Source organism: Convolutriloba macropyga, chromosome 9, assembly GCF_964194025.1.
Source record: "Convolutriloba macropyga chromosome 9, txConMacr16.3, whole genome shotgun sequence".
Lineage (NCBI taxonomy): Eukaryota > Metazoa > Xenacoelomorpha > Acoela > Convolutidae > Convolutriloba > Convolutriloba macropyga.
Genome location: NC_134476.1, coordinates 21991396 through 22016395, shown reverse-complemented (window position 1 = coordinate 22016395; position 25000 = coordinate 21991396). Strand labels below are relative to the sequence as shown.

General features: G+C 37.8%; 2 protein-coding genes across 4 annotated transcripts in view; both read left to right on the top strand.

Moving 5' to 3' along the window:
• LOC142346155 (uncharacterized) overlaps positions 1 to 2788 on the top strand; it is a 132420-nt gene extending 129632 nt beyond the window's left edge. Inside the window, exon 20 of the mRNA XM_075398664.1 lies at positions 2750 to 2788. Within this exon, the coding sequence (XP_075254779.1) occupies positions 2750 to 2788 (39 nt within the window). The remainder of the gene's footprint in view (positions 1 to 2749) is intronic.
• A 6404-nt stretch (positions 2789 to 9192) lies between these two features.
• The window catches only part of LOC142346312 (uncharacterized), a 70490-nt gene continuing 54682 nt past the window's right edge, over positions 9193 to 25000 (top strand). For 2 of the 3 annotated variants that reach the window (XM_075398839.1, XM_075398842.1), the window contains exons 1-3: positions 9194 to 9837; positions 22678 to 22830; positions 23285 to 23393. In XM_075398839.1, coding sequence (XP_075254954.1) covers positions 9810 to 9837; positions 22678 to 22830; positions 23285 to 23393 — 290 coding nt within the window. In that variant the 5' untranslated portion in view covers positions 9194 to 9809. Of the gene's footprint in view, positions 9838 to 22677; positions 22831 to 23284; positions 23394 to 25000 lie in introns of all 3 variants that reach the window. The other variant, XM_075398840.1, reaches the window with a different exon arrangement.

The following is a 25000-nucleotide window of genomic DNA, read 5'->3' as shown; positions in this document are numbered from 1 at the left end:
TATCGATTGTGGCTCATAAAAGGTGAAAAAATTGAGAAAAAATGTCTCAAAACTAGACCTCAATTTCGCAGCAAAACTTTCTCAGCTTTCCAGAACATTGCTGGTGCTATTTTTTGTCTCGTCAGACACATAAGAATTTACTAATGCCAGTATTTTTGTCCAGTTCATTTTGTCTTAATTTCCCGTATTAGCAATTAACTAATTTTATTCTGAATAACTTTAGTTAATTGCTAATACACGAAAGAGAGAGAGAGAGAGAGAGAGAGAGAGAGAGAGAGAGAGAGAGAGAGAGAGAGAGAGAGAGTGAGAGAGGCTGTTCTTTTCAAGCGTTCTTTTAAAAGAGAGCGAGAAATGAGAAAGGTTTTTGTGTGAAAAATTTCCGTTAAGCGAGCAAACTTTTCATTTTCTTGATTTTTTTTGACAATTTTTTGCGTTTGTTAATAATTGAATTGAAGCCCAAATCTCCTAGGCGATTTTTATTTTCAATTGAATTCAGGTTTTTTTTGTTAGTAGGTAAAACTTATTATGCTAATTGTAAAAAAAATGAATTGGAAAATTTGCTTAGCTCTTTCAAAATTTTCTTGATTACCGCAAATACAGTGACGTCTACTATTGTTCAAGCAAGGCAAATTTCTTGATTGCGGTTTTGTTTTATTTGAATCCTGATTTCTATTAAGCGTTTTCCTGGCAATTATAACGTTTTTCAGGTCATTTTTTGACGTTTTAGTACCTTTTAGGCTGCCAATACTTATATATTGGACTAAGACTTCCAAGTCTCGGCCAAAACTTGGATAGAAACTTCCTAAGCCTTGGCCAAGACTTGCACATATCTAAAAAGTCTTAAATGTGCTTTGATCGTTTGTTGTCTATTTCTGACGCTTTTTCGGGTATTTCTTAGCCGTTTTCCTGCCTATTTTTTTGATGTTTTAGGACTTTTTTGGCTGCCAATACTTGTATTTAGACTTGCCAAGTCTTGACCAAAACTTGGATTTTGACTTGTCAAGCCTTGGCCAAGACTTGGATTAAGAACTGCCAAGCCTTGACCAAGACTTGCAGGAGGCTAAAAAATCAAAGTATTAAATGTGTTATGATCGCAACTCTGAACCAGTACTGAAACCCTGACTTGGAATTAGACTTGCCCAAAACTGATATGATTAAGTACGGGTTGCCCACAGTGGGGGTGAAGAGGCCAATATCGCAACAATTTACCAATTGATTACTCTTTGATTTAATACGACGGCAATGAGTTAAGAAAGCGCACAATTTTCCCTTCTCAACATCTGCAACAAACAACTCATATAATGAACTCTTTTCAACTGAAAGTATGAGTATAGAAAAAAACGAACACTTTTTTTTTATCTCGAAGCATCATTTTCACTGATTCCCTCAGTGAATCACTGCTATATAAATTTTTCTGTTGATATCTCAAATGAAATTGTACTTCATCTAGATACCAAGAGAACAATTATATAAATTTTTCTGTTGATATCTCAAATGAAATTGTACTTCATCTAGATACCAAGAGAACAATTTTTATCTGACGCCAGAGAAATCATGAAAGAACATTGTCCATCTGTGGAAATATATAAACCCTATAATTATTCTTTCTTTTTTCTGCTACTCTTTCTATCCCATTCACTTACCATAAATTGCTTAAACTTTTTTTGGAAAACAAAAAACAGCAAGCTCCGCAATCGCCTTTTTACAACTTCATAAAGCCAAACGTGTTTTGGGTAGCTAAGAGCAGGTAATTCATTGTTAGATTATATTAACCAGAGGATTTTTTTGTTCAATTACACTTATATTGAAAGACTATTTCCATGTTTAACGTTAAGCTGACTTTAACTGTGAACTGACAGACTGCATTTTAAAATTGCTGGAAAATATTCGTTTCATAGAAAAAAGAAGTTGTACTTTATCTAGATACCAACAGAACTTTTTCATCCGATTGCAGAAAAATAAAGAAGGAACATTGTCCATCTGTGGAAATATCTAGATCGTAAAATTATTCGTTCATTTTCTCTCTACTCTTTTTATCTCAATCATTTACCATGAATTTCTTAAACTTCTTTTTGTAACAAATGAAGAGCATGCTCCTCATTCCCCATTTTATAAAATTCATAAAGCAAAAATATACTTCATATAAATTTCTCTGTTGATATCTCAAATGAAATTGTACTTCATCTAGCTACCAAGAGAATTTTTTTTAATCTGACGGCGGAAAAATCATGAAAGAACATTGTCCATCTGTGGAAATATATAAACCCTATAATTATTATTTCATTTTTCTGCTACTCTTTCTATCCCGTTCACCTACCATGAATTATTTAAACTTTTTTGGAAAAAAAACAGCCAGTTTTGCCATCGCCAATTTAAAACTTCATAAAGCCGCACGTGTTTTGGGGAGCTAAGAGCAGGCAATTCATTGTTAGATTATATTATCCAGAGGAATTTTTTGTTCAATTACACTTATATTGAAAGATTTTTTCATGTTTAACAGTACACCAACTTTAACCGTGAACTGGCAGACAGCATTTGAAAATTGCTGGAAATTATTCATTTCATAGAAAAAAGAAATTGTTCTTTATCTATCTACCAACAGAGCTTTTTCATCCGACGGCAGAAAAATAAAGAAAGAACATTGTCCATCTGTGGAAATATCTAGACCCTAAAAATATTTGTTCATTTTCTCGCTACTCTTTTTATCGCAATCATTTACCATATTGAAATATTATTTCATGTTTAACAGTACGCCAAATTGAACCGTGAACTGGCAGACAGCATTTGAAAATTGCTGGGAATTTTACATTTCATAGAAAAAAGAAATTGTTTTTTATCTAGCTACTACCTACACAACTTTTTCATCCGACGACACAAAAATAAAGAAAGAACAATGTCTATCTGTGGAAATATCTATTCCCTAAAATTATTCGTTCATTTTCTCGCTACTCTTTTTATCTCAGTTATTTACCATAAATTTCTTAAACTTATTTTTGTAAACAATGAAGAGCATGCTCCTAATTCACCATTTTTAAGCTTCATAAAAAAAAATACTTCATATAAATTTCTTTGTTGATATCTCAAGTGAAATTGTACTTCATCCAGCTACCAAGAGAATTTTTTTAATCTGACGGCAGAAAAATCATGAAAGAACATTGTCCATCTGTGGAAATATATAAACCCTATAATTATTCTTTCATTTTTTTGCTACTTTTTCTATACCATTCACTTACCATGAATTTCTTAAATTTCTTAAACTTTTTTGAAAACTAAAAACAGCGAGCTTTGCAATCGCCATTTTATAACTTCATAAAGCCAAACGTGTCTTGGTGAGATAAGAGCAGGTATTTCATTGTAAGGTTATATTATCCAGATTTTTTTTGTTCAATTTAACTTATATTGAAAGATTATTCCATGTTTAAAAGTACGCCCACTTTAACCGTGAAATGACACACAGCATTTGAAAATTGTTGGAACTTATTCATTTCATAGAAAGAAGAAATTGTTCTTTATCTAGCTACCAATAGAACTTTTTCATCCGACGGCAGAAAAATAAAGAAAGAACATTGTCCATCTGTGGAAATATCTAGACCCTAAAATTGTTCGTTCAATTTCTGGCTACTCTTTTTATCGCAATCATTTACCATGAATTTCTTAAACATATTTTTGTAAACAATGAAGAGCATGCTCCTCATTTGCCATCTTATAAACTTCAAAAAGCAAAAAATTTTTAGGGTGCTATGAGCAGGTAATTCATTGTTGGAGTATGTTTTCCAGAGGATTTTTTCTCATTCATTTACAGGTAAATCGAAAACCTATTTTATTTTTTAACAGTAAGCTGGCCTTAACAGTGAACTGGCAAACAACATTTGAAATTTGCTGCAAAAGCTTTTTTCCATTGAGAAAAAGTTTTACGTATTTTTACAAAAAAAAACAAATAACTAGCGACTTTAAATCTGGTATTACAAAAAGTTCCTCGCGATTTTTTCGCTTATGAAGCCAACTTTAATATAATCTGATTATCAAGTGTTCTGCGTCCGCCCCTTATCCCCATAAATCGCTGTTTTTGAAAAATTAGCGAGAATCTTATGGTCTTTGAACAATTATATTTGTTTTGTTTTAATTTCTTCAATTTTTTTAGCTACGGTGTGTAAAAATTTCTAGAAACCGTTTAATAGGAACATTGGTTCAATTCTTATGGTTGCTACTAAAATTCTTAATACATGTCGCAGAAAAAGATGCGCATGAACAATACCCCATAAGTTCCCCATTCTTGTTATGATTTAAAAAGTACGAACTAGAGCAATAAAAACTATTTGATGTAAGAAAACTAAAGTTTCCACATTACGTTTTTTCCAGTTTTGCGACTGATGTGCGATGGCAGTAGAGTAGAACGAAGCATGTTGAAAAATGTTTTCTTTAAAAAAACCATTTTAAAAAACTTGTTATCAATTGCTCTCAAATGAAGTTTGTAGCGATTGTGTTAGTCCTGTGGTCTTTTTATGGCTTAAAGAGGAGCATTGACACTATACAGGTGTTTTCGACACAAGCTTGTTCATGATTTTAACTTTTGACTTTGGATTTCGATCTTTGACTTCTGTTTTAGAATGTTGAATTCTGTTTTCGAACATTGAACCTTAACAGTTGCTTAGTTTGTAATAGATAGTAATAAAGAACTGCTCTTAATACTCAAGGTTAAAAGGGCAAATTGAGAAGTTTTCTTCCCATGAAAGTTTCTTCTCCCTATTCAAACCACAGACACATCCAAATACACATCATTCCCCCACCTAACCCATATCCCCACACTAATCCCCCCACTTAACTCCATCCTCACTTAAACCCCTACCACCTACCTCCCCCGTCTCCCTCTCAACCTACCTCCGTCCTCACCTACCATTCCCATCTGACCCTTACTTTTTTTAAAAAAAAAGGCTATAGTTTCATTCGGTTATTAACTTATATTTCATGTCTTTGATATTTCTTTGATTAGGTAAATTTAGGTTAGTATTTACAATGTACAACTCTTCGGTATTCTACCAACTGTGTTTTTTATGCGAGTTTTCGCTTGACAGATTTTTCGTCTGACCGATTTGACTGTTCGTTTTTCAAAAACGGGATAAACAGGTAACGCTCGCAGGTCATTAGGTTCTCTTAGAGCCCGGGTCGAGGTTTTTGGGTAAATTTTCGTAAGAAATGCGGTGAATGCGGTGAATTTTCGTAAGAAATGCGGTGATTGCGGTGAATGCGGTGAAAAAAAATAATTCACCGCTTTTCAGCGCATTTCTTACAAAAATTCACCACCAAATTCACCGCATTTCTTACAAAAGTTCACCGCATAGACTATTATGGCAAAATAATGTAAGAAATGCGGTGAATGCGGTGAAAAAAAATAATTCACCACATTTCACCGCATTTCTTACAAAAATTCACCGCATATTGTTTCCAAAGTTTACTCAATCTGATTTGAATTCACAAGAATTAACAAACAAGTAAGTGACAGTTGGCGCAGTGGAATAAGCATTGGAAGGCATGTAGGAGGTCAGAGGTTCGAACCCGTGTAGGGACGATTCATTTTTGTAAGAATACTGAGAACGCGGTGAAAAAAAAAATTCACCGCGATTCACCGCATTCACCGCAAAAAGATGTAAGAAATACGCGGTGAAAATTATTTTTTTTCACCGCATTTCACCGCATTTCTTACGAAAATTCAGCACCAAACCTCGACCCGGGAGCCTTACGCCTAACCAATCTCTAAAAGCGCAATTCACCAAAATAGATTTGAGGCAATTTCTTGCTGTGAAGGGCGGTTCTTAATCTTGAACCCCCTCACTCACTCGCTCACCCCAATCCCCCCTCCCCCGTCCACCCTCCACCACCTGTCCGTTTGGACCCCCTTCTCGTCTAGCCCTTCCAGTGCTTGAATCCCTGAGCCACAGCTGGCTACTACCGAAGCCAACCACTTGCGCGTCGTTTGAAAGCAGCTCGCACGAAATAAGTTGGTTCTGTTTATGAAAATATTAACCATTTTGAGTTGCTAACATTTTGTGAGTAACCTAACATTTATCATTTGCTTCTCTTAGCGGAATCAAAAATTAAATTTATTGAGCGATTAACTGCTGATTTATTTTAGGACCTTATCTGTTTAGACTATTGCCAACTTGTTCCATGGGCAAAATTGTGCTTGAGTTCATTCGTAGGGAAAATTTGAAGAGTCGACAAAGACGTAAATCAATTTTTCCGATCTGTAACAATTACAGATCTTGAAACTGTAATTTCACATTCAGTTTAATTAAATAGTCCAAAAATATTTTTCGGCAACTTATTCTGAATTTTCTGCGGGACCCAGTGAAATTTTATTGTTCATGATCCCTCAAGACGTTGCGTAGATATTAATCATTTAAGATCTGTAAGTGTGTTTTTTTAATCTTTTTCGGGTTAAGACTTTTCATAAGGTAATTAATCTTCTCACTAAAATTATTACCACGCAAGACTAATCAGACTTGCTTTCTAAAATTGGAGGGCTAATGACGCTCGCTTTTTTTAGTTTAAAAACTTTTTCCTTGAAATAAAATCAATTTTTACGGCGTGCATCTTCAATCTGACAAATGGTCATGTTAATTTTACAAAATAAGTGTGTTCCAGATTTGTAATATGCATAATGAGCCCTTGAATATGAACCTACTTACGATAAGAACGTTTATGAGATTAGGTTGTGTTGTATCTGATAAGACCAAGTTCTTTTGTCAATAGGCAGACAGAACAAGGTTTTATTGTATAAGTTCTCTTGTTCTCTCAACAGATCTAATAAGAAGACGAATCGCTAACAAGACAACGCTTTAATGTTTCTCGTGTCAGATTGCACAAAGGTTCTCGTATAATGAATTATCGCACATTTTTTGATGTAACACTGCTTCTCGTGTGTTTTAACACGAGAAAATTTTAAGCGTGTGATGAATAATTTAAGAAAATTTAATTTTTCGTGTAAAAGGGCATATGATCAAAATTTACTTGATTAAACTTTGTATCTATTATTTGTATTACTCAATGTTTCCGATGAAAAGTTATAAAATCCCAAAAATTTGGGAGATTTATGATTGCGTAGTCTGATTTAAGACCAATATCACAAGAAACCTCACTCGAAACAAGATGTGACCAACATTCTAAACTCATTTAATTGTGTATCAAGTATTGCGGCGTTCCAAATAGCAGTCCGATGTCTAGCCTTTTGTGCGTTTGCTACCCGGGTCAAGGCACGATGGCTAACTTACAAGAACTTACAAGTTTCTTACGAAGGATGGTTAACTTGTAAGAACTTACAAGTCAGATCTCTAACTTGTAAGAACTTACACGTCTGATGGTTATCTTGTAAGTTTCTTCCAAACTTCACCATAAGGGTAGAAATAGTGATTTTTTGCATTTACATTTTCAAATTTTATTAAGTCATTGATTCGTGTGATAAAAACATCAAGAAGTCATAACTATTTGCATCTTTTCCGTTTGTGCTCCCAGCTTAGTGAGTGCATATTATTTGCACCCTCAGACTCACGTGCTATATTTTTATTTAATGATTTATTGTGTACGGGCACGTGCTCTGTAACTGGGGGGCGCATAACGTGCGTGCTTGTGTGTGTGTGTGTGTGTGTGTGTGTGTGTGTGTGTGTGTGTGTGTGTGTGTGTGTGCATGTGCGTTCATTTACTTTCGTGCGTTCATGTCCAGACTTTCGTGCGTTCATGTTCAGACTTTCGTGCGTTGATGTTCAGACTTTCGTGCGTTCACCAAAATTTCATGCGTTCATGTTCAGACTTTCTTGCATTCATGTCCAGATTTTGGTGCGTTTCCTAGTCTTTCGTGTTTTCACGAGACTTTTGTGCATTTCCCGGACTTTCGTGCGTTCACCAAACTTTCGTGAATTTGTCAGACCTTCGTGCGTTCAGGTCTAGACTTTCCTACGTTCAAAGTCAGACAAACTGCTATAACACATAGCATTTAACACACAATTAGCATAATTTATTCATTTCGTATATACATCCTCAAATCGTTAACTGCTTAGTAGAGATCTGACAAAAGTGCCTAAACTTTAAAAAAAGCAAAGCAAAAAATTGTTTGTTTAATTGGGATTTTCTATGAGCTGTATGGCATCAGTTTGTTTTTTTGTTCAACTTCAGCTATTTCTTTTAACATAAGAAGTAAACGTTTTAAACAAAACGCAAAAGACTGAATGCATTCGGCATGTTTCTATTTATTTTAAACTCAAGTCAGTTTCAACTTTCCTCATTGGAGGTTGCCACTTGAGTGGGCACTCTGTAGTAAGAGTGCTACATGACATCTGATAGATCTTAGTATTATTTTAACAAGGCTGAAAATAATTAGTGCGTTCATTTCAGACTCATGTGAGTTAATGCCCAGACTTTCGTTTGTTCATAATTAGATTTTCGTGCGTTTTTCGATGTCTCTAGGTTATGTTTTTTTTAACGCACGACGCCCCCTTGTGCGCTCATCTTCGGTCTGAACATACTTGCTTCCGCCTGGGACCTCAATATAGGAACTCTCTCAGAGATTTGTAGGGCGCTAAAAACTACAATTTGTTTAATTCTCTTTGGTCAAACAAATGTTTGTTTGTTAGGAAAAAAAAGGTTTAACGAAGAAATCAGAAACCACACATGTACACTGATGTCTATTTTTGTGAAAAAAATATACAGTGGTGTTGCGAATGCAAAGTAAGCGTATATATATATGTATATAAACTAAGCAGCGTATGTTTGTAAGCGCGTAAGCGTATATATTTGAATTGAATAGCAAGCAATCAAGGCGGCATAGCGCAGATGGTAACGCACTGGACTCCGAATCGAAGGGTCGCTGGTTCGAGCCCCCGACTACGACCAAATTGGCAAAGCAAAATCAGTATTCTAATACATGTACCTTGAGCAACGGACTGTTAGAGAGCGGTTTTGGGCCGAACCAGCCCGATTTAGACTAAGATGACTTAGATATAAAATTATTAGAGTATCAAAACGCTTTGAATGGTTCAATTTTAAGGCCAATGCAAGGCCAAATTACGTCATACATGAACTGAATCGACCGATATTGGCTAGCAAAAGGCTAACAGGTAGTGTCTAGCCTTTTTGCCGCCAGTGTTACTTTGAATAACTTTTGTTAACGTTGTTAAGTGAACTTCTTATGTGTCGTATGTTATGTACACAAGCTATAGTTGGCATAAAAAAGCCGTTTCTTGAATCTTATTCGATTCGTAATTGTTGAATAAAGATTTCCCGTCTTCCGTTTTGTTACATTCGAGTTTATTGTCGGATACAAGGCTCGAATAAGTGGTAAAAAGTTTTATTCTGGGTACCCCCAGTGCACGACCCAAGTAGGTCCGACAACATCGATGCGTGACCCACGATCTATTAACTCCAGTGCGCAAATCAATTTGTTCTGATCAGAGCCAACTTTGGTCTGGATGGTCTAGGACCCCGTGCGTGAGGCAAGTCGGTCTAATTAGAGCTGGCTTCGATCACACCTGGTCGGCGGAATATACCTGGCTTATGCATAGTAACCAGAAAACCTTAGCATTTGTTAATGGTAGTACTTATCACCGGTAGAGCAGTCGTAGAAAAAGTCTTAAAATGAATTGAAACTGTGTTCGATTGCTCTACAAGACGCTTCCAATGCAGAGTCTGAGGACTTAACAACAGGGTACAAAAACTTGGACTCACTGACCTTCGGAAGGGCTTACTACGTCAATGCTACAGTACACAGTCTTGGCAAGACGTCTACCCAACTCTCATTGGTCGAATCACTCTATCCCCAGATGGCAGAATTAACTAACCCGACCAACTGTGAGTATACACTTTCAACTGCTGCCCATGCTCACGAACAACGAGGCAATTTTTCCCACGTCAAAATTTCACCCCAAAATGTAAGACGCGGTCAATTTCAGCATACTTTTGAAAATCTACCTTAAAGGACTTCATGGCAAGAAGCGTTTATAAATTGTTGTTTTTTATCTACACGTATTTGTTTCATTAAATCATAGCGATTTGTTGCGTCATCTATCATTTTTTTCAATAATATGTGACTGCTGAAATGGATAACTCTTTGATATCTAAATAAAGCCGTGATTTTTGCTCGCTGTTCTTTTTAACTTCTAAATGTAATAGAACAAGTTTCTTTTTTTTCTAATCAATACTCTGGAAGCAATTTATTATTATTATTATTATTATTATTATTATTATTATTATTATTATTAATCTTTTGACCGAAGTGAAGGTCAAGTTTGGTTTTGCGACTACAAATTTTTGTTCATATCGTGATACCTTCCAAAAGTTTGTTATCTGCAGATCAAGTACTCCTCATAGACCTTCCCTAGATTCATGCACCCAACCTTCGTGTTCAAGTTAGCATCGTAATGTGTGAATTTTCTGTAATTCTAACTATTTTGCATTTTATGGATTCAAAGTTTGTTTGATGAACCTCTAACCACACGTACTTCAAGCCCTTTTTCAGTAAATTCCCAAATGCAAAACAGATAGTTGCTAAGTTTGAAACCAATTTGATGATATGATGCACCAATCCCATTAAGGATGTGAGCCGTTTCAATAATTTTGTGGACGCAAATTTAAAAATTGCCTCGGCTTTTGAGTTAGGTATATATTTCAGCTAGGTATATAGCAGTAGCTAGATGTACACGAAAATTATTGTTTTCATGAGCATCGAGGTATGAGTGAAGGTTCGAAATATTTTCGTTTCTTGATCCTCTTTTCATTATGATATCATCTACTGTGCAGTCTCCACCAACGATGTTCAATTTACAATGTCTCGCTATTTCGGAAGTTAATTTAAGTTGACTATACGCGTACTTCAGGTCTATGGTACCAAGTCAAAATTCTTCTGATTCATCGCTTGATGTCACTGTATGTCCAATATTTTCCATCAGAGATTCGATGTTTGGCATGTGATAATTGTTTTTTGAATAACTTTATTAAGTAAATCGGATGCAAAGCGATTTCAATTAACTAGTCATGTTTTAGTTTTTTATACTACAGATTTTGTAATATGCGTGTCTGATCAGCTGATAAAATTGCCAATTTGACAGCTGATCAGACACGCATATTATAAAATCTGTAGTATAAATACCTAAAACATGGCTAGTTAATTGAAATCGCTTTGCATCCGATTTACTTAATAAAGTTATTCAAAAAACAATTATCACATGCCAAACATCGAATCTCTGATGGAAAATATTGGACATACAGTCACATCAAGCGATGAATCAGAAGAATTTTGACTTGGTACCATAGACCTGAAGTACGCGTATAGTCAACTTAAATTAACTTCCGAAATAGCGAGACATTGTAAATTGAACATCGTTGGTGGAGACTGCACAGTAGATGATATCATAATGAAAAGAGGATCACGAAACGAAAATTTTTCGAACCTTCACTCATACCTCGATGATCATGAAAACAATAATTTTCGTGTACACCTAGCAACTGCTATATACCTAGATGAAATATATACCTAACTCAAAAGCTGAGGCAATTTTGAAATTTTCGTCCTTAAAATTATTTAAACGGCTCAGTAAAAAAGGTGGCAAGGGACTAACAAGAGTCAGTTGACTCTTGTTAGTCCCTTGCCACCTTTTTTGCTGAGCAGCAATTAATCGCCTCTTAAGTTTTGCGTTAACTACTTGAGTTTTAGCTGGTCATAAAAGAGAAATCAGACTCGTCTACATTTTAGCAACTTCAACTTCAACTGAGCAAACATCCGATCAAAAAATTTTACTGACTTTTGGATAAGCTCTGTAGTAGTTTTAACCCTCTACTTTAGAAAATGTCCCTACCAATAAGTGGTTGGTGACCATCGGGTAAGATCCACACAAGATTTTGTTGAGCTCGTTTGTTCACAAATGTGTTCAGGTTCGTCGATTCTGATTTATTTCCGATATTACTCAATAGTCATCATTTCCGTGCATTATGTCTCTATACAGTGGTTTACTGTCGAAATGTTGCCAATTAAAGCACATCACTGCTGAGGCTGTCATTATTGGACACATCTTAGTATTTTATTCACAGATTTTTGACGCGAATATTGCGTAGGTATTTTTCCAATTGTCTTTTTCTGTTCCTTTTAAAAGTTTTTTTACATGCCGTTCACTTTGTCTTGAAATAATTTTGATTTTAGATATGTAAAGTCTTTCAAAGTGGTTTCTGATCTTAAAATTTTGACATATTCCGTTTGTGGGACGGTTAGACGTATGATTGTTACCGGAAAATAAATTGCAATTTCTACAGTTATTTTTGACTAACTGTGTTTGCCATTTCTGTGTTGTAAGGTTTGGTCTGAAAAACAAAGCAGGAATCGTTTCAAATTTCAGCTCTCGGGAAGTGACCAAATTGCCATATGTACTTTCTGTCAAACTATTCTGGTGTTTAGGGCCCAATTCGAGTTCTTTACAATTTCCAGAGCACGTTGGGTGACAGTTGTCTTAATTAATTCCCCTTGCATTTCTCAATTGTTCACGTTAATTAAAAGTATTCATTACCCGAGATGACCACCATAAATGTTTCTTGGAAACCATACGTAAGACATGTATGGTTGTATGGCTTCTTTGACACCATACACAAGACCATACAAAAACTTAAACCATACGTAAGACCATAAATGGTTCTTGGAAACCATACGTAAGACCATAAATGGTTCTTGGAAACCATACGTAAGACCATAAATGGTTCATGGAAACCATACGTAAGACCATAAATGGTTCTTGGAAACCATACGTAAGACCATAAATGGTTCTTGGAAACCATACGTAAGACCATAAATGGTTCTTGGAAACCATACGTAAGACCATAAATGGTTCTTGGAAACCATGCGTAAGACCATAAATGTTTCTTGGAAACCATACGTAAGACATGTATGGTTGTATGGCTTCTTTGATACCATACACAAGACCATACAAAAACTTAAACCATACGTAAGACCATAAATGTTTCTTGGAAACCATACGTAAGACATGTATGGTTGTATGGCTTCTTTGATACCATACACAAGACCATACAAAAACTTAAACCATACGTAAGACCATAAATGGTTCTTGGAAACCATACGTAAGACCATAAATGGTTCTTGGAAACCATACGTAAGACCATAAATGATTCTTGGAAACCATGCGTAAGACCATAAATGTTTCTTGGAAACCATACGTAAGACATGTATGGTTGTATGGCTTCTTTGATACCATACACAAGACCATACAAAAACTTAAACCATACGTAAGACCATAAATGGTTCTTGGAAACCATACGTAAGACCATAAATGGTTCTTGGAAGCCATACGTAAGACCATAAATGGTTCTTGGAAACCATACGTAAGACCATAAATGGTTCTTGGAAGCCATACGTAAGACCATAAATGGTTCTTGGAAACCATACGTAAGACCATAAATGGTTCTTGGAAACCATACGTAAGACCATAAATGGTTCTTGGAAACCATACGTAAGACCATAAATGGTTCTTGGAAACCATACGTAAGACCATAAATGGTTCTTGGAAACCATACGTTAGACCATAAATGGTTCTTGGAAACCATACGTAAGACCATAAATGGTTCTTGGAAACCATACGTAAGACCATAAATGGTTCTTGGAAACCATACGTAAGACCATAAATGAAAGTAATGGTTCCATCTGTTTGCCACTCGTTTCCCATCAATCTTGTATGGAATCTTTGAAACCATAAACAAAACCATTTATGGTTCTTAGAAACCATTGCAAGAACATACAAGAAATTTTGGCGCTTCTTGGATGGAACCATTTATTGTCTTACGTATGGTTTCCAAGAACCATTTATGGTCTTATTTATGGTTTCAAAGAAAGGTCAACCGGGGTATAAACTCGCTTTCTAGTTGTTCAATTTAACAATTTTGACTGATTCCAGATTTTGCCCCATAAAAACATTATATTATTTCGTCCTTTCTTTCTTTTCGGCTCCACATTGGAAATCTGTCGAACGTTATGTTTCTCAATTTAGTGAATAGGTGTTTGAGGAGTCTCCATATGTCCTTAAGTTTGATTGATTTGATGATGGCGACTCGATTCTGTCTGCTGGGTTGTCTACGACCTGCTTTTTCCAAACTATGTTTGATCAATTATTTAGCTCTTTGATCTGCTTGATTCCACGGTTTATCATCCCACATAATACCAATTTCCCAACTCTGCATATTTCTCGTACGTCTCTCGCATTCGATGGTCGGAGTATGATCATCGATTTGATTCCTCGTAAGGAGATCTGATTATTAGATCATGATGGTGATTTGATTTTGGGGATGAAAAATGACTCAAAAATCAGATTTATATATACCCATTATCAGTGTGAAGAAGTCAAGATACAAAACTAATCTTAGCGCCATGATTTATAGTGGGGGTCGCAAGTGTTACCCAATATGGTTTGCTTCTGCAAATCAGTCGCAAAAGGACCCATAAATGGAATGCATTTGCACTTTTCTAAGAACTCATTCACACTTCCGGAGATATCATAAACATTTAAAACATGCTGGGAAGATTTTACATCAATTAACCTAACTCAGAATCATCAGTTTGAACCGAGTATTGATTCACAGCACCTTTTCTTGAAGATTCATTTATGTCAGTATTGGTGGCTTGAATCAATTTACCTCTGTCGGATAAATTTGGTAAGTTAAATTTTCTAATAATACTAAATTTAAGTCTGCAACCCGAATCAAAATTCTAACAGCCCCACTCAGACCCGAGTTGATTGCGTAGAATCTGTTCCCGTCAAAACTGCTCTAAATATTTCCACTTTCGGAACGGGTAAGGACTTCGTGAAGATGTCCGCTGCCATTTTGTCTGTAGGAACGTAATGAATTGAAATAGTCCCATCCTCAGTCTTGTCTCGAATGAAGTGAAACTTTGTCTCGATGTGCTTGCTCCTCTTGTGCATGACTGGGTTTTGGCAAACTCTGATACAACTTTGGTTCCCCTCTCCAATTTCTATTGGACGTTTTTGTTGGATGCCAAAATCCTCTAGAAGTTGTTTCAGGTAGAGTGCCTCCTGAACTGCTCCTGCCATGCCCTGATATTCTGCTTCTGATGAAGAAAGAGCAACTGTTGGCTGCTTCTTGACACCCAAGCTGAGTGCTGTGCCGCGTCCGTTGAGCTTGAAGTAATAGCCCGTTGTTGATTTTCTGTCGTTCACATCTCCAGACCAGTCTGCATCACTTTCCCCCACTAAATCATAACTAGCCTCTTTTGTGTAAGTAAGTTTTAAATCTTTTGAAACTTGAAGATATCGCAGAAGTCGTTTTCCGCACAGCCAGTGTTGATCGATAGGTGCGTTCATGTGCCTGGACAGAATGTTGACTGTGAACATGATGTCTGACCTCGTCTGTTTGACCAGATAAAGAAGTGATCCAACCAAGCTTCTGTAGATCCTCTGGTCCACTTCTTCGTCTCTGTTCTGTGATGTTTGAATTTTCAATTTCAAATCAGCTGGAGTTCTTGAGGGTTTGCATTGATCCATTTGAAACCGCTCAAGCATTCTTTCTATGTAGCGTTCTTGGTCGACTGTGACTTTGCACTCTTCTTGTCCGATTCTAAGGCCCAGAAACCAGTGTAGTCTCCAACTGTCTTCCATGTGAAATGTTGCTTCTAGTGCCTTCTTGACATCGGAGATCACTGTCATACTTCTTGATGCTACCATGATGTCGTCAACCCAAAACAAGATGAAGGCGTGATCCTCTGCCTCTGATCTTGCGAACAAGCAGTGATTGTTCCTGCTTCTGGTGAACCCCTGTCTCAGTAGGAAGTTTGCCAGTTCTTTCTACCAGTTGTTAGCAGCCTGTTTCAAACCATAAATTGATTTATTTAGTCGACATACTAACTTCTCCCCATCTGATCCGCATTTCACAAACTCCTGTGCCTGTTCCAGATACACTTCTTCCTCGATTGGTGAGTGCAGGAAAGCAGTCTTGACATCAAATTGGTGCATCACATGGCCTTGGTTTGCTGATAGCTGAAGTAGAATCCTGAATGTCTCTGGCTTACAGGTAGGCGCAAAGGTCTCAAAGTAGTCCAGTCCTTCCACTTGTTTGAAGCCTTTCGCCACATAGCGTGCTTTGTATTTGTCGACTTGACCACTGGGTCCCAATTTCACTTTGTAGACCCATTTACCCGGTATGACGTCCCTGTCTGTGGGTGGTCTCACTAGGTCCCAAGTCTCGTTGTCTTGGAGTGCCTTGACCTCGTCATTCATTGCCCGGTACCACTGGTCCCATTCGTCAGCTTGCTTGGCTTCGTAGACTGTTTTGGGTTCCACATAGTTACCATAGTTACCCTCAGTCACAGCAAGATGGGTCCTGACTTCTCTGAAAAATTGCGGAACATTCCTTGCTCGTGTCCCTCGTCTAGTCTCTGCCCTGTCCGCTTGCTCCAGTGCCTCTTCAAAGAAGCCAACTGTCTGTGAGAAGTCCTCCGTTTCACTGTCATCCAGTAACTCAGAGTCTCTGAGACTCCCTCTTGTTGCAGCAGATTCTTCATCCAGCGCTGCTTCCTCAACATCTGAGGCATCTCGTCTCAGTGTCGTTTCTTGAGTGTTCACGCTCTCTGCGTCATGCCACTCTTTCTTTTTGCAGTAGATTTGCCCTGCTCCTCTTTGTTGCCATCGTCTTGATGACCATCATCTGGGTGCCAGATCCCCAGTTGCTGTGACCCCTCATCTAGTAGAACGGGCGTCTCTGTGTTGTCAGGGATTGAGCCCACTTCGGACTCCTTGATGATCACATCTTGAACTGCCACAGCCTTGCTTGTGCTGGGTATGTATACCAGGTATCCGTTTTTTCCTTCAGTGTAACCCACAAACTTTCCTTCGAGTGCCTTGGGTTCAAGTTTGCTGACGTTTCTGTCCCTCTTCCTTATGAAGACTGTGCAACCAAAAATAGATAATTTACTAATTGGAAGCTTAGGTTTTATACATCTCATCAGCTCTGCTGGGCATTTTTCTTCTCTTCGTCTCACAACCAAGATTTTGTCCTTGCTGAGTGAAGAATTGGTGCTCCCCACATCATCTTGGGGAATCCTGAGTCAATGAGCAAACATCTTGCCATCTCCAGCAGTGTCCTGTTGCACCCCTCAGCTAACCCATTCTGTTGCGGCGTCTCTGGTATGGTCTTCTCCTGTAGAATGCCTGAATCTAAGCAGTATGTCTTGAACTGTTCTGAGAAACACTACTTCGCATTGTCCTGCCTCAGCTTCTTGGGCGTCCCCACACTGAGAACAAATTTCTTCAGGCTGGACAGTGCTTCACTCTTTGCCTTAAGCAAGTCCACAAACAAAAACTTCGTTTACTGGTCTGCAAACACAATGCAAAACCGGAACCCTGACAGTGAGTCTACTCTGAAAGGTCCCATCACGTCTGTGAACAACCTCTCCTGCTTCTCTTCTGCTTGGGTCTCTGCCAGTCTTGGTACTGGAGTCTTTCTGATCTTGACCAATGCACACACATTGCATACATCATCGAGTTCTCCCTCTGTCTCTGGTGCATTCCTGATCACATCAGCTTGATTCAAATGACCCAATTTTCTGTGCCGCTTCCTTGCACTGTCAAGTTTCACGCTGTTGGAACTCGTCTTGAACTCTAGAACGCTGCAGGGTAAGTAAAACAAATTAATTTCTTGTGTTAGTTTGACCCGAGTTCCCTTCTGGAGTTTCATGCAGCTGTTTCCTTTCTCGAAAATGAAGCTATGTCCCCACTCCGTGCATCTTGAGACTGATAGGGGGTTTGATGAATAGTCCGGCACGCACAAAACATTTTTGAGTTCGCATTGGAATTCTCTTTTGTTTAAGGTATGCTGATCCTCACACAGCCTCTGCCCACCACTCTGGAAGCCTCTCCGTTGGGATTTCTGACCACTGATTGAATGGGCACAAAGTCCAGGAACGCATCGATGTTTGTCATTATGTGATCTGTACAACCACTGTTCACTAGCATGTCTGCTGTCTTCTACTGGGTAAGAGCTGCCCAGTATTCCTCGTCTGGTGAAGCCAATGTTGGACCCATTGCCAGTGACTCCTGTTTGGCTCCATCTCTTTGTCTCTTGCATGCCCTGTCTTGGTGACATTTTTCATCACACTTGCTGCATTGTGCTGTCTCCTTCCTCGTGCAGTCCTTAGCAAAGTGTCCGGGGAACCCACACACAAAGCAGTTTCATTTCTTGGGTCCCTTCTTGGACTCACGCTTCACTGCCAGTGCCACTGAACGGCTTTGTCCCTTGTGCCTCTGTGCTGTGCTCTCGTGGAAGTTCTGCAGCCTTTTCCTCAACTCTGTGAAGTTCGTTGCCGGGTTAAAGCTTTCCTGTATAACAAAACTTTCATACCTCATTGGCAGACCGTTGAAGAGGGTCTCTGAGACTGCTTCCCCTGCTTCTTGTAGCCTTGTGAGCAACTCCTGTCCTCTGATGAAGAAGCTATCGAAATCCTCAGCATCCTTGAGCTGCAGTGGTGCAAGCTGTGCCACCAATGTCACCACTGACTCTGAAATCTCTCTTGCCAAAGCTTCCAAGCCTTTGTTCCATCTCCAATGCCGTCATCTCCCACACAGTCATGTCTCATCAGCATGAGGGTTGTTGCATCTAGAGTCAGTGCCTGATGGCACCACACATTGTTCCGTTTCTCCTTGATGTCTGCAACTTCCTTCTCATATGCATCCTTCAGCACCTTGTGGCTCTTCTTTTCATCATTGCTCGCCCAATTGGCTAGTGGTGCAGGCTCGTTGGGTTGCTCCTCTGTCCCAAGTAGTGATTTGTATAGTCCCTTCGTCTGCATCTTTGCCACAAATCTTGTGCTCCAGATTGGAAAGTCCTGTGCCTTTCCTGTTTAGGTCAGCAGCTTCACTGTCTGTTGATCCATCGTAGTATGAGCAGGCAAACAGTTGTGAAAAGAAAAGGTACTAAGCAGAAAAGGATTATGACTGTCAACAACAAATTAGTTTTGTTTTAGAAATTAGTTTTAAGACTTAGAAAATTGCTGGGCCCATAACCTGTTGGGTTATGGGTTTTCGCAAGCGGAATAAAAACCGTTTTTAACTAAATAGAAAAAATTAAATTCACAAATTGAGAGAATAACAAGAATGATATTTTACAGTAAAACTGAGAGATTTACAGGAGAGATCTGATTATTAGATCAAGATGGTGATTTGATTTTGGGGGTGAAAAAGGACTCAAAAATCAGCTGTATATATATACTCATTATCAGTGTGAAAAAGTCAAGATACAAAATTAATCTTAGCACCATGATTTATAGTGGGTGTCGCAAGGGTTACCCAATATGGTTTGCTTCTGCAAATCAGTCGCAAAGGGATCCATAAATGGAATGCATTTGCACTTTTATAAGAATTCATTCACACTTCCGGAGATATCATAATCATTTAATACATGCTGGGAAGATTTTACATCAATTAATCTAACTCTAATATTAGTTATCTAGAATCATCAGTTTGAACATGGTATTGATTCACAGCACCATTTCTTGAAGATTCATTTATATCAGTATTGGTGACTTGAATCAATTTACCTCTGTCAGATAAATTTGGTAAGTTAAACTTTCTAATAATACTAAGTTTAAGTCTTCAACTCGAATCAAAATTCTAACAAAATGCTAAATGGATGTTCTCTCTTGCTAACAGTTCGAGCTGCATGTAAGCCTTCCTTTTTCCAAGGTACCAGAGGATCGCTTAAAGCCCTGTCTTAAAAGGATTTCATCCCTAGAAGTGTTCTAGAGGAATCAACCCATTTGACAGCGCCACTCCATACTCTATTCGTATCTTAAGTGAACGGGATGGTCTTGTTGTCCATCGGAATATTCTAATAGGAGCAAAAGAATATTAATCAGAAAGTATGAAAGACCATCTTATGTTAGCAAGCACATGAAACATAAAGTGTGACCCCCGAGAGAGCATCTCAACAAATTGCTAAAGTTACACCCGCAAGGTTATCTGTATTACATAATAGATTGGACTGTTACATAATATATGATGCTATCAATTGCACAATACTAGAGCTTATGATTACTTTACTGTACTTGAGCATCAGGCCGCACCACAACTCCTCAAAAAAGTGAAGCCAAAAAAATCTTTAAAATTTAAAAATCTACGTGTGAACGGCTTTCAACTGATTCCACTGAAGACTCTCTACGATGAGTGTATCGATCGGGTTAATATTGACTTAAAAAAATCTAGTTGAGCTTGTAGTTCTGCCCCAACCCTCAAGGTTGTGGTCGAAACAACTCTTGTTATTGCCGCTGAGGAGAATTAGTGCAAATCAGTGCAAATGAAAGACACCGGCTCTATTCGAAATATTGTATTTCTAGTGAAATTTTCCGGAAAAAAGAAAATCTGAATTGATCAATCAAAAGTGTTCGTCATAATTTGATTATGCTAATCCACTATACAACAAAGACACGCACACGCACAGACACACACAAACACAAACACACACAAACACACACATACAACCACACAAACACAAGCAAACAGACACTAAATAAAGTTTGAGCAAATTTGCTCTAAATGAGTTAAGGCAGACTGCTGATATGGTAAAATCACGTTAATTTTTACCTTTACTTTAACTTCACTTTAACTTGAGTTATGTTAATAATTTACTTAACCTTGTTAAGGTAAATTTACTTTAAATTACATTCACTATTTTTGTTCTGTCCTAGGCTTCTTGAATCCAATTTTCTTGGTCATGCGTCAACAAAACTACCTGCAAACTTATAGATAATCGTCTCTGTGTCACTACAACTCAATTTTAGTATTAGTTGGGGCAAGCGCATTGAAAAACAAATCGAATTATTAATTCAAAAAAGAAAGACAAAAATGTTGTAAAAAACCAAAAACTAAAGAATCTCATGAACGCCCTATGACAGTTATCGGGTTTCGTTGTCACGCCTGTGCCACTCCTTCCTTTCAGTGCCTTTTCTTTGTGGTACCTATCCGCGCTTTTCTTTATATTCCTTCCTTTTTGGCGTCTACTCCACCACATTTGTGAGCTCTTTGTGTTGTGGCCTCTTCCACGATACTCGGTTCTTGCCTCATACTTGGTTTTCGGATTATCTTTTCTTGGAATTTTTCTTTTCTGTTTCCTACATTGATGTCTAGAATGCCTTTTGGTTATATGCGGCTCCTTCGTGGGCCTCAGTAATGCAACTTTTATAATCTTCGAAGAATCAAATGAATCTCATGAACACATTAAGACTTTTCCCCCATCCTCCCATGAAAACAAGTTTACTTTAATTTTTTATGTAATTTTACATGAAAATTTTCTACCTGAACTTTTTTAGGTGGTTTTATCTTGCATAAGTTTTCACTTGCCACATCTTAACGCACGCTAAAATTAATCTAAAATCATTAGTTTTTACCTGAAAATTGTCTTTAAAATTAAGGAGGCACCACTAGAACTTTTACCTGAACAAACTCTATTTCACCTTAAAACTTCACCTCAATATAAGGTAGTATTAACTTAACTATCGTGTTTTCACCTTCAAAATTCAGAATAAAAGAAAGTTATTTTAAAGGTGATTTAAAGGGATAATTTTGCCTCAACAGTTCGGAGTTCTTTTATAGGTAAAATTAATTTGTGTTCAGACAATTTTCATGTGGCACGCCCTTATTTTTTTCAGGTAATTTTCAGGTAAAGGTGAGGTAAGTTAAAGCGAGATTGGGTAATGCACAACTACCAAAATGTTCAAGGTAAATTGAGGTGTTTTTTTAGGTAAAATTACCCGATTTTCTTTAGTGCGCACTCAAACACAAACACACCAAGCACACAGACCACGAAAACACACACACACACACTCACGCAGTATCATAAAGAAACACACGTGCTCACCACTTCTTTGGTATTAATTGGATTTTGATACTCCTTTTTGCGGCATTTCTAATGGAAGACAAAGACCGCGCCACCCTGCCAATCCAGCCAGAATTTGCTTTGCTTTATTAAACTTTATTATTGGAAAAAATGGGAAATATGGCTGCTCTTATGGGGTAAGGGGTCATCGTTTACGATATAATTCCTGTCAACTCTCACATTTTTGTCCTTTATTAACTCGGTTTCCTAGATATACCTTAAGCAGTTAGACTGGGATGCATCCGATTGACCACCATTGCTGAACTTAAACGGTATGATATCGCAAGATTCCAGCATTTAAAGCCCTTCTTGTAATATTTGGGAATACTCTGTCAAAAAACTTTTATATCGCAAAACGCCAGATCTGGACGCTTAATTTGCAAAACAATTTCACGATCTTGCTGTTCACGATTCCTATTTGTATTTTTTTTTATTTTCTCTCGCTTTTTTTGTGGAAACAGACAGGTGCAATACCTGTTCTTCAGTTATCAAAGAAGCTAAAGAGACTGATGCATCAGCTAAGGCATGTTTCTGGCGGTTCTTGCATGACAATTGATGCTTATCTTTCAGGCTCATACAAGAATCTTAGAAGATCTAGCAAGAGATGATGCGTAATCTCGCAAGATGCTTGCAAATTTCATACAAGAATGTGCAAGATAACCGTCAAAATTTGACTGGAAACTAGGCGACATAATTTTGAGTATACATATAGATAATACAGGCGTTGTTTTCATAAGGTTGGCCTTCTTTTCTTTTCAGACCAAGAGTCAACAAGATTAGCATTTAGATGGACTGGCATTGGCTACTATGAGAATGTGACATACGAATACAACGACACAAGCACAACTTTCAAAACGTTCAATTGTGAAATGAAAGCTCTCGACCCGTCCTCCAGGACTTGTTCTCTCTCAGGTTATGTATGCTATGGGTATACTGCCCTGGCGTTAATTTGGAAATAAATAACTTTGAACAGGGAAAGCGAAAAAAAATTGTGTCTTTCCCATTATAGCCCCCCATTAAATTCTAGCCCCCATTATGGTATAATTACCATGTTGGGGGGCTATAGGTTCTCTCACCACTAAGCGGGAGGGAGGGGGGCTATAATGGGAACAGACCCAAAATATTAATACTAATTTTACTACCAAACGAAGCAATTAAGTCAAGCAACAAAAATTTTAATGTAAACCAATCAATTTCGATAGTTAATGGAACTTATAGTTACGTGGTGAGGCTTTCACTGATGCTTCTGTTATCTTTTTTCAAACTAGTTATGAAATCTAAATATTTGTAAACATTTATTAAAAATTATTGTACGGTTATCGTTGCCATAACAGGATAGGATGCTCCTCAACCTGATTGCTTTTAGGTTTGTCATACTCCATGTGGCACTTAGTTACGTACTTCTTTGTGAGCAATGGGAAGACAACTCTCTCCAGGACAATCCTCAACGCAACCACTCCAGGCATAGCTGAAGAGTAAGCAGTATCTGTTCACGTTCCAAAACCATGCCTCTGCCTTTGTCACTACTCTACAAAAAAAAACAACTTATCCCAGGTTGCGGTCCAGACGTAAATTGACCTGTGATCAGACTTTCCCGAATGACATGACATCTGATCAGACCTTCCAGGCCGAAATGACCTCTGATCAGACTTTCCATACCGAAATGACCACTGATCAGACTTTCCATACCGAAATGACCTCTGATCAGACTTAGCAGACCAAAGTGACCTCTGATCAGACTTTGCAGACCAAAAAGACCTCTGATCACACTTTCCATACTGAAATGACCACTGATCAGTTCTTCCAGACGAAATGACCTCTTATCATACTTTCCAGACTGAAATGTCCACTTTCCAGACCAAAAATAGCTCTGATCAGACCTTCCAGACCGAAATGATCTCTGATCAGACTTTCCAGACCAAAATGACCTCTGATCAGACTTTGCAGACCAAAGTGACCTCTGATTACACTTTCGAGACCGAAATGAATCCTGTTCAGACCGTACCCAGACCATGATGCACAGTACAGTGCGATTTCTATCGGACTCATTTTCGCACCATTGTGCAGACTATAAATCGGCTATGATCAGACCTTCCAGGCGGAAGTCACCTCTGATCAGACCAAAATCAGACCATGGTGCAGACTATTTTGCGCTCGAATCGCTGTCCAGATTCTTCAGTTTCGATCAGGGAGCACAATGGTGTGCATTCGAGTTGGTTTGATCATAGCTCAATTTCCGTCTGGACCTCAACTTGGGATAGCTTTGTCTTTTGCGACCAAAAGAACTAAAAAAAAGTTTTCAGCGAACAAGACTTTACGCTAAAGATATTCCCAAAGATATCTTTGAACTAAAACAGTTTTCGCACCAAAAATAATCCACAAGTTGATTGCCAGCTGGAACTGCAACTATATTCTAACACTAACCTAGACAAAACATACCAAACGTATCTGAAAATAGTACTTTACTTAAGCAAAGGTCAGAACCTTAAAAACGTAGATTTTACCAGGGACTTACCATAATTAGAAAAAGTTTGCGATGCATTGCCTCTATCGGAACCATCCAATAATAACAGAGGACTACGAATAACATGATCATTTTGTGTTCACAATATTAATAGCCGTTGACCAGGTAAGAACTCAACTTTGTTGTCAACATCTACTTTTTGAATCAGATGATAAAACCGCGGTATGATCGCTGCAAACAGAGGATAGCAGGCTCAGCAAGTTTGGTCAAAGTGAATTTTAAAGGACATTACGACCGATCGATTGATTGATGCGCGAAAAAAAATGAGTTCTGCCAATTGTGTTGGACACATTTTTTAATTTTAGTTTTTCCTTTTTTTCCGCTTTAACGAATAAGCATTAACCTAAACTTTGAAAAACATCAACTCCTCTCAAATGTGGTCATTAGAAAAATGGTTGCCTGCTCTGGCCATTTTGCTCAAATTGCTTTTGCAAAAGCTTTTTGCTGATTACAAGATTATGCAGATATCAACTGAAATTAGCCTTCATAACTCCTCAAAGATAGATGCTTTTATCAGTAGAGCTTAGATTGAACTGATTAGTCCGGAATTTCTAAAAC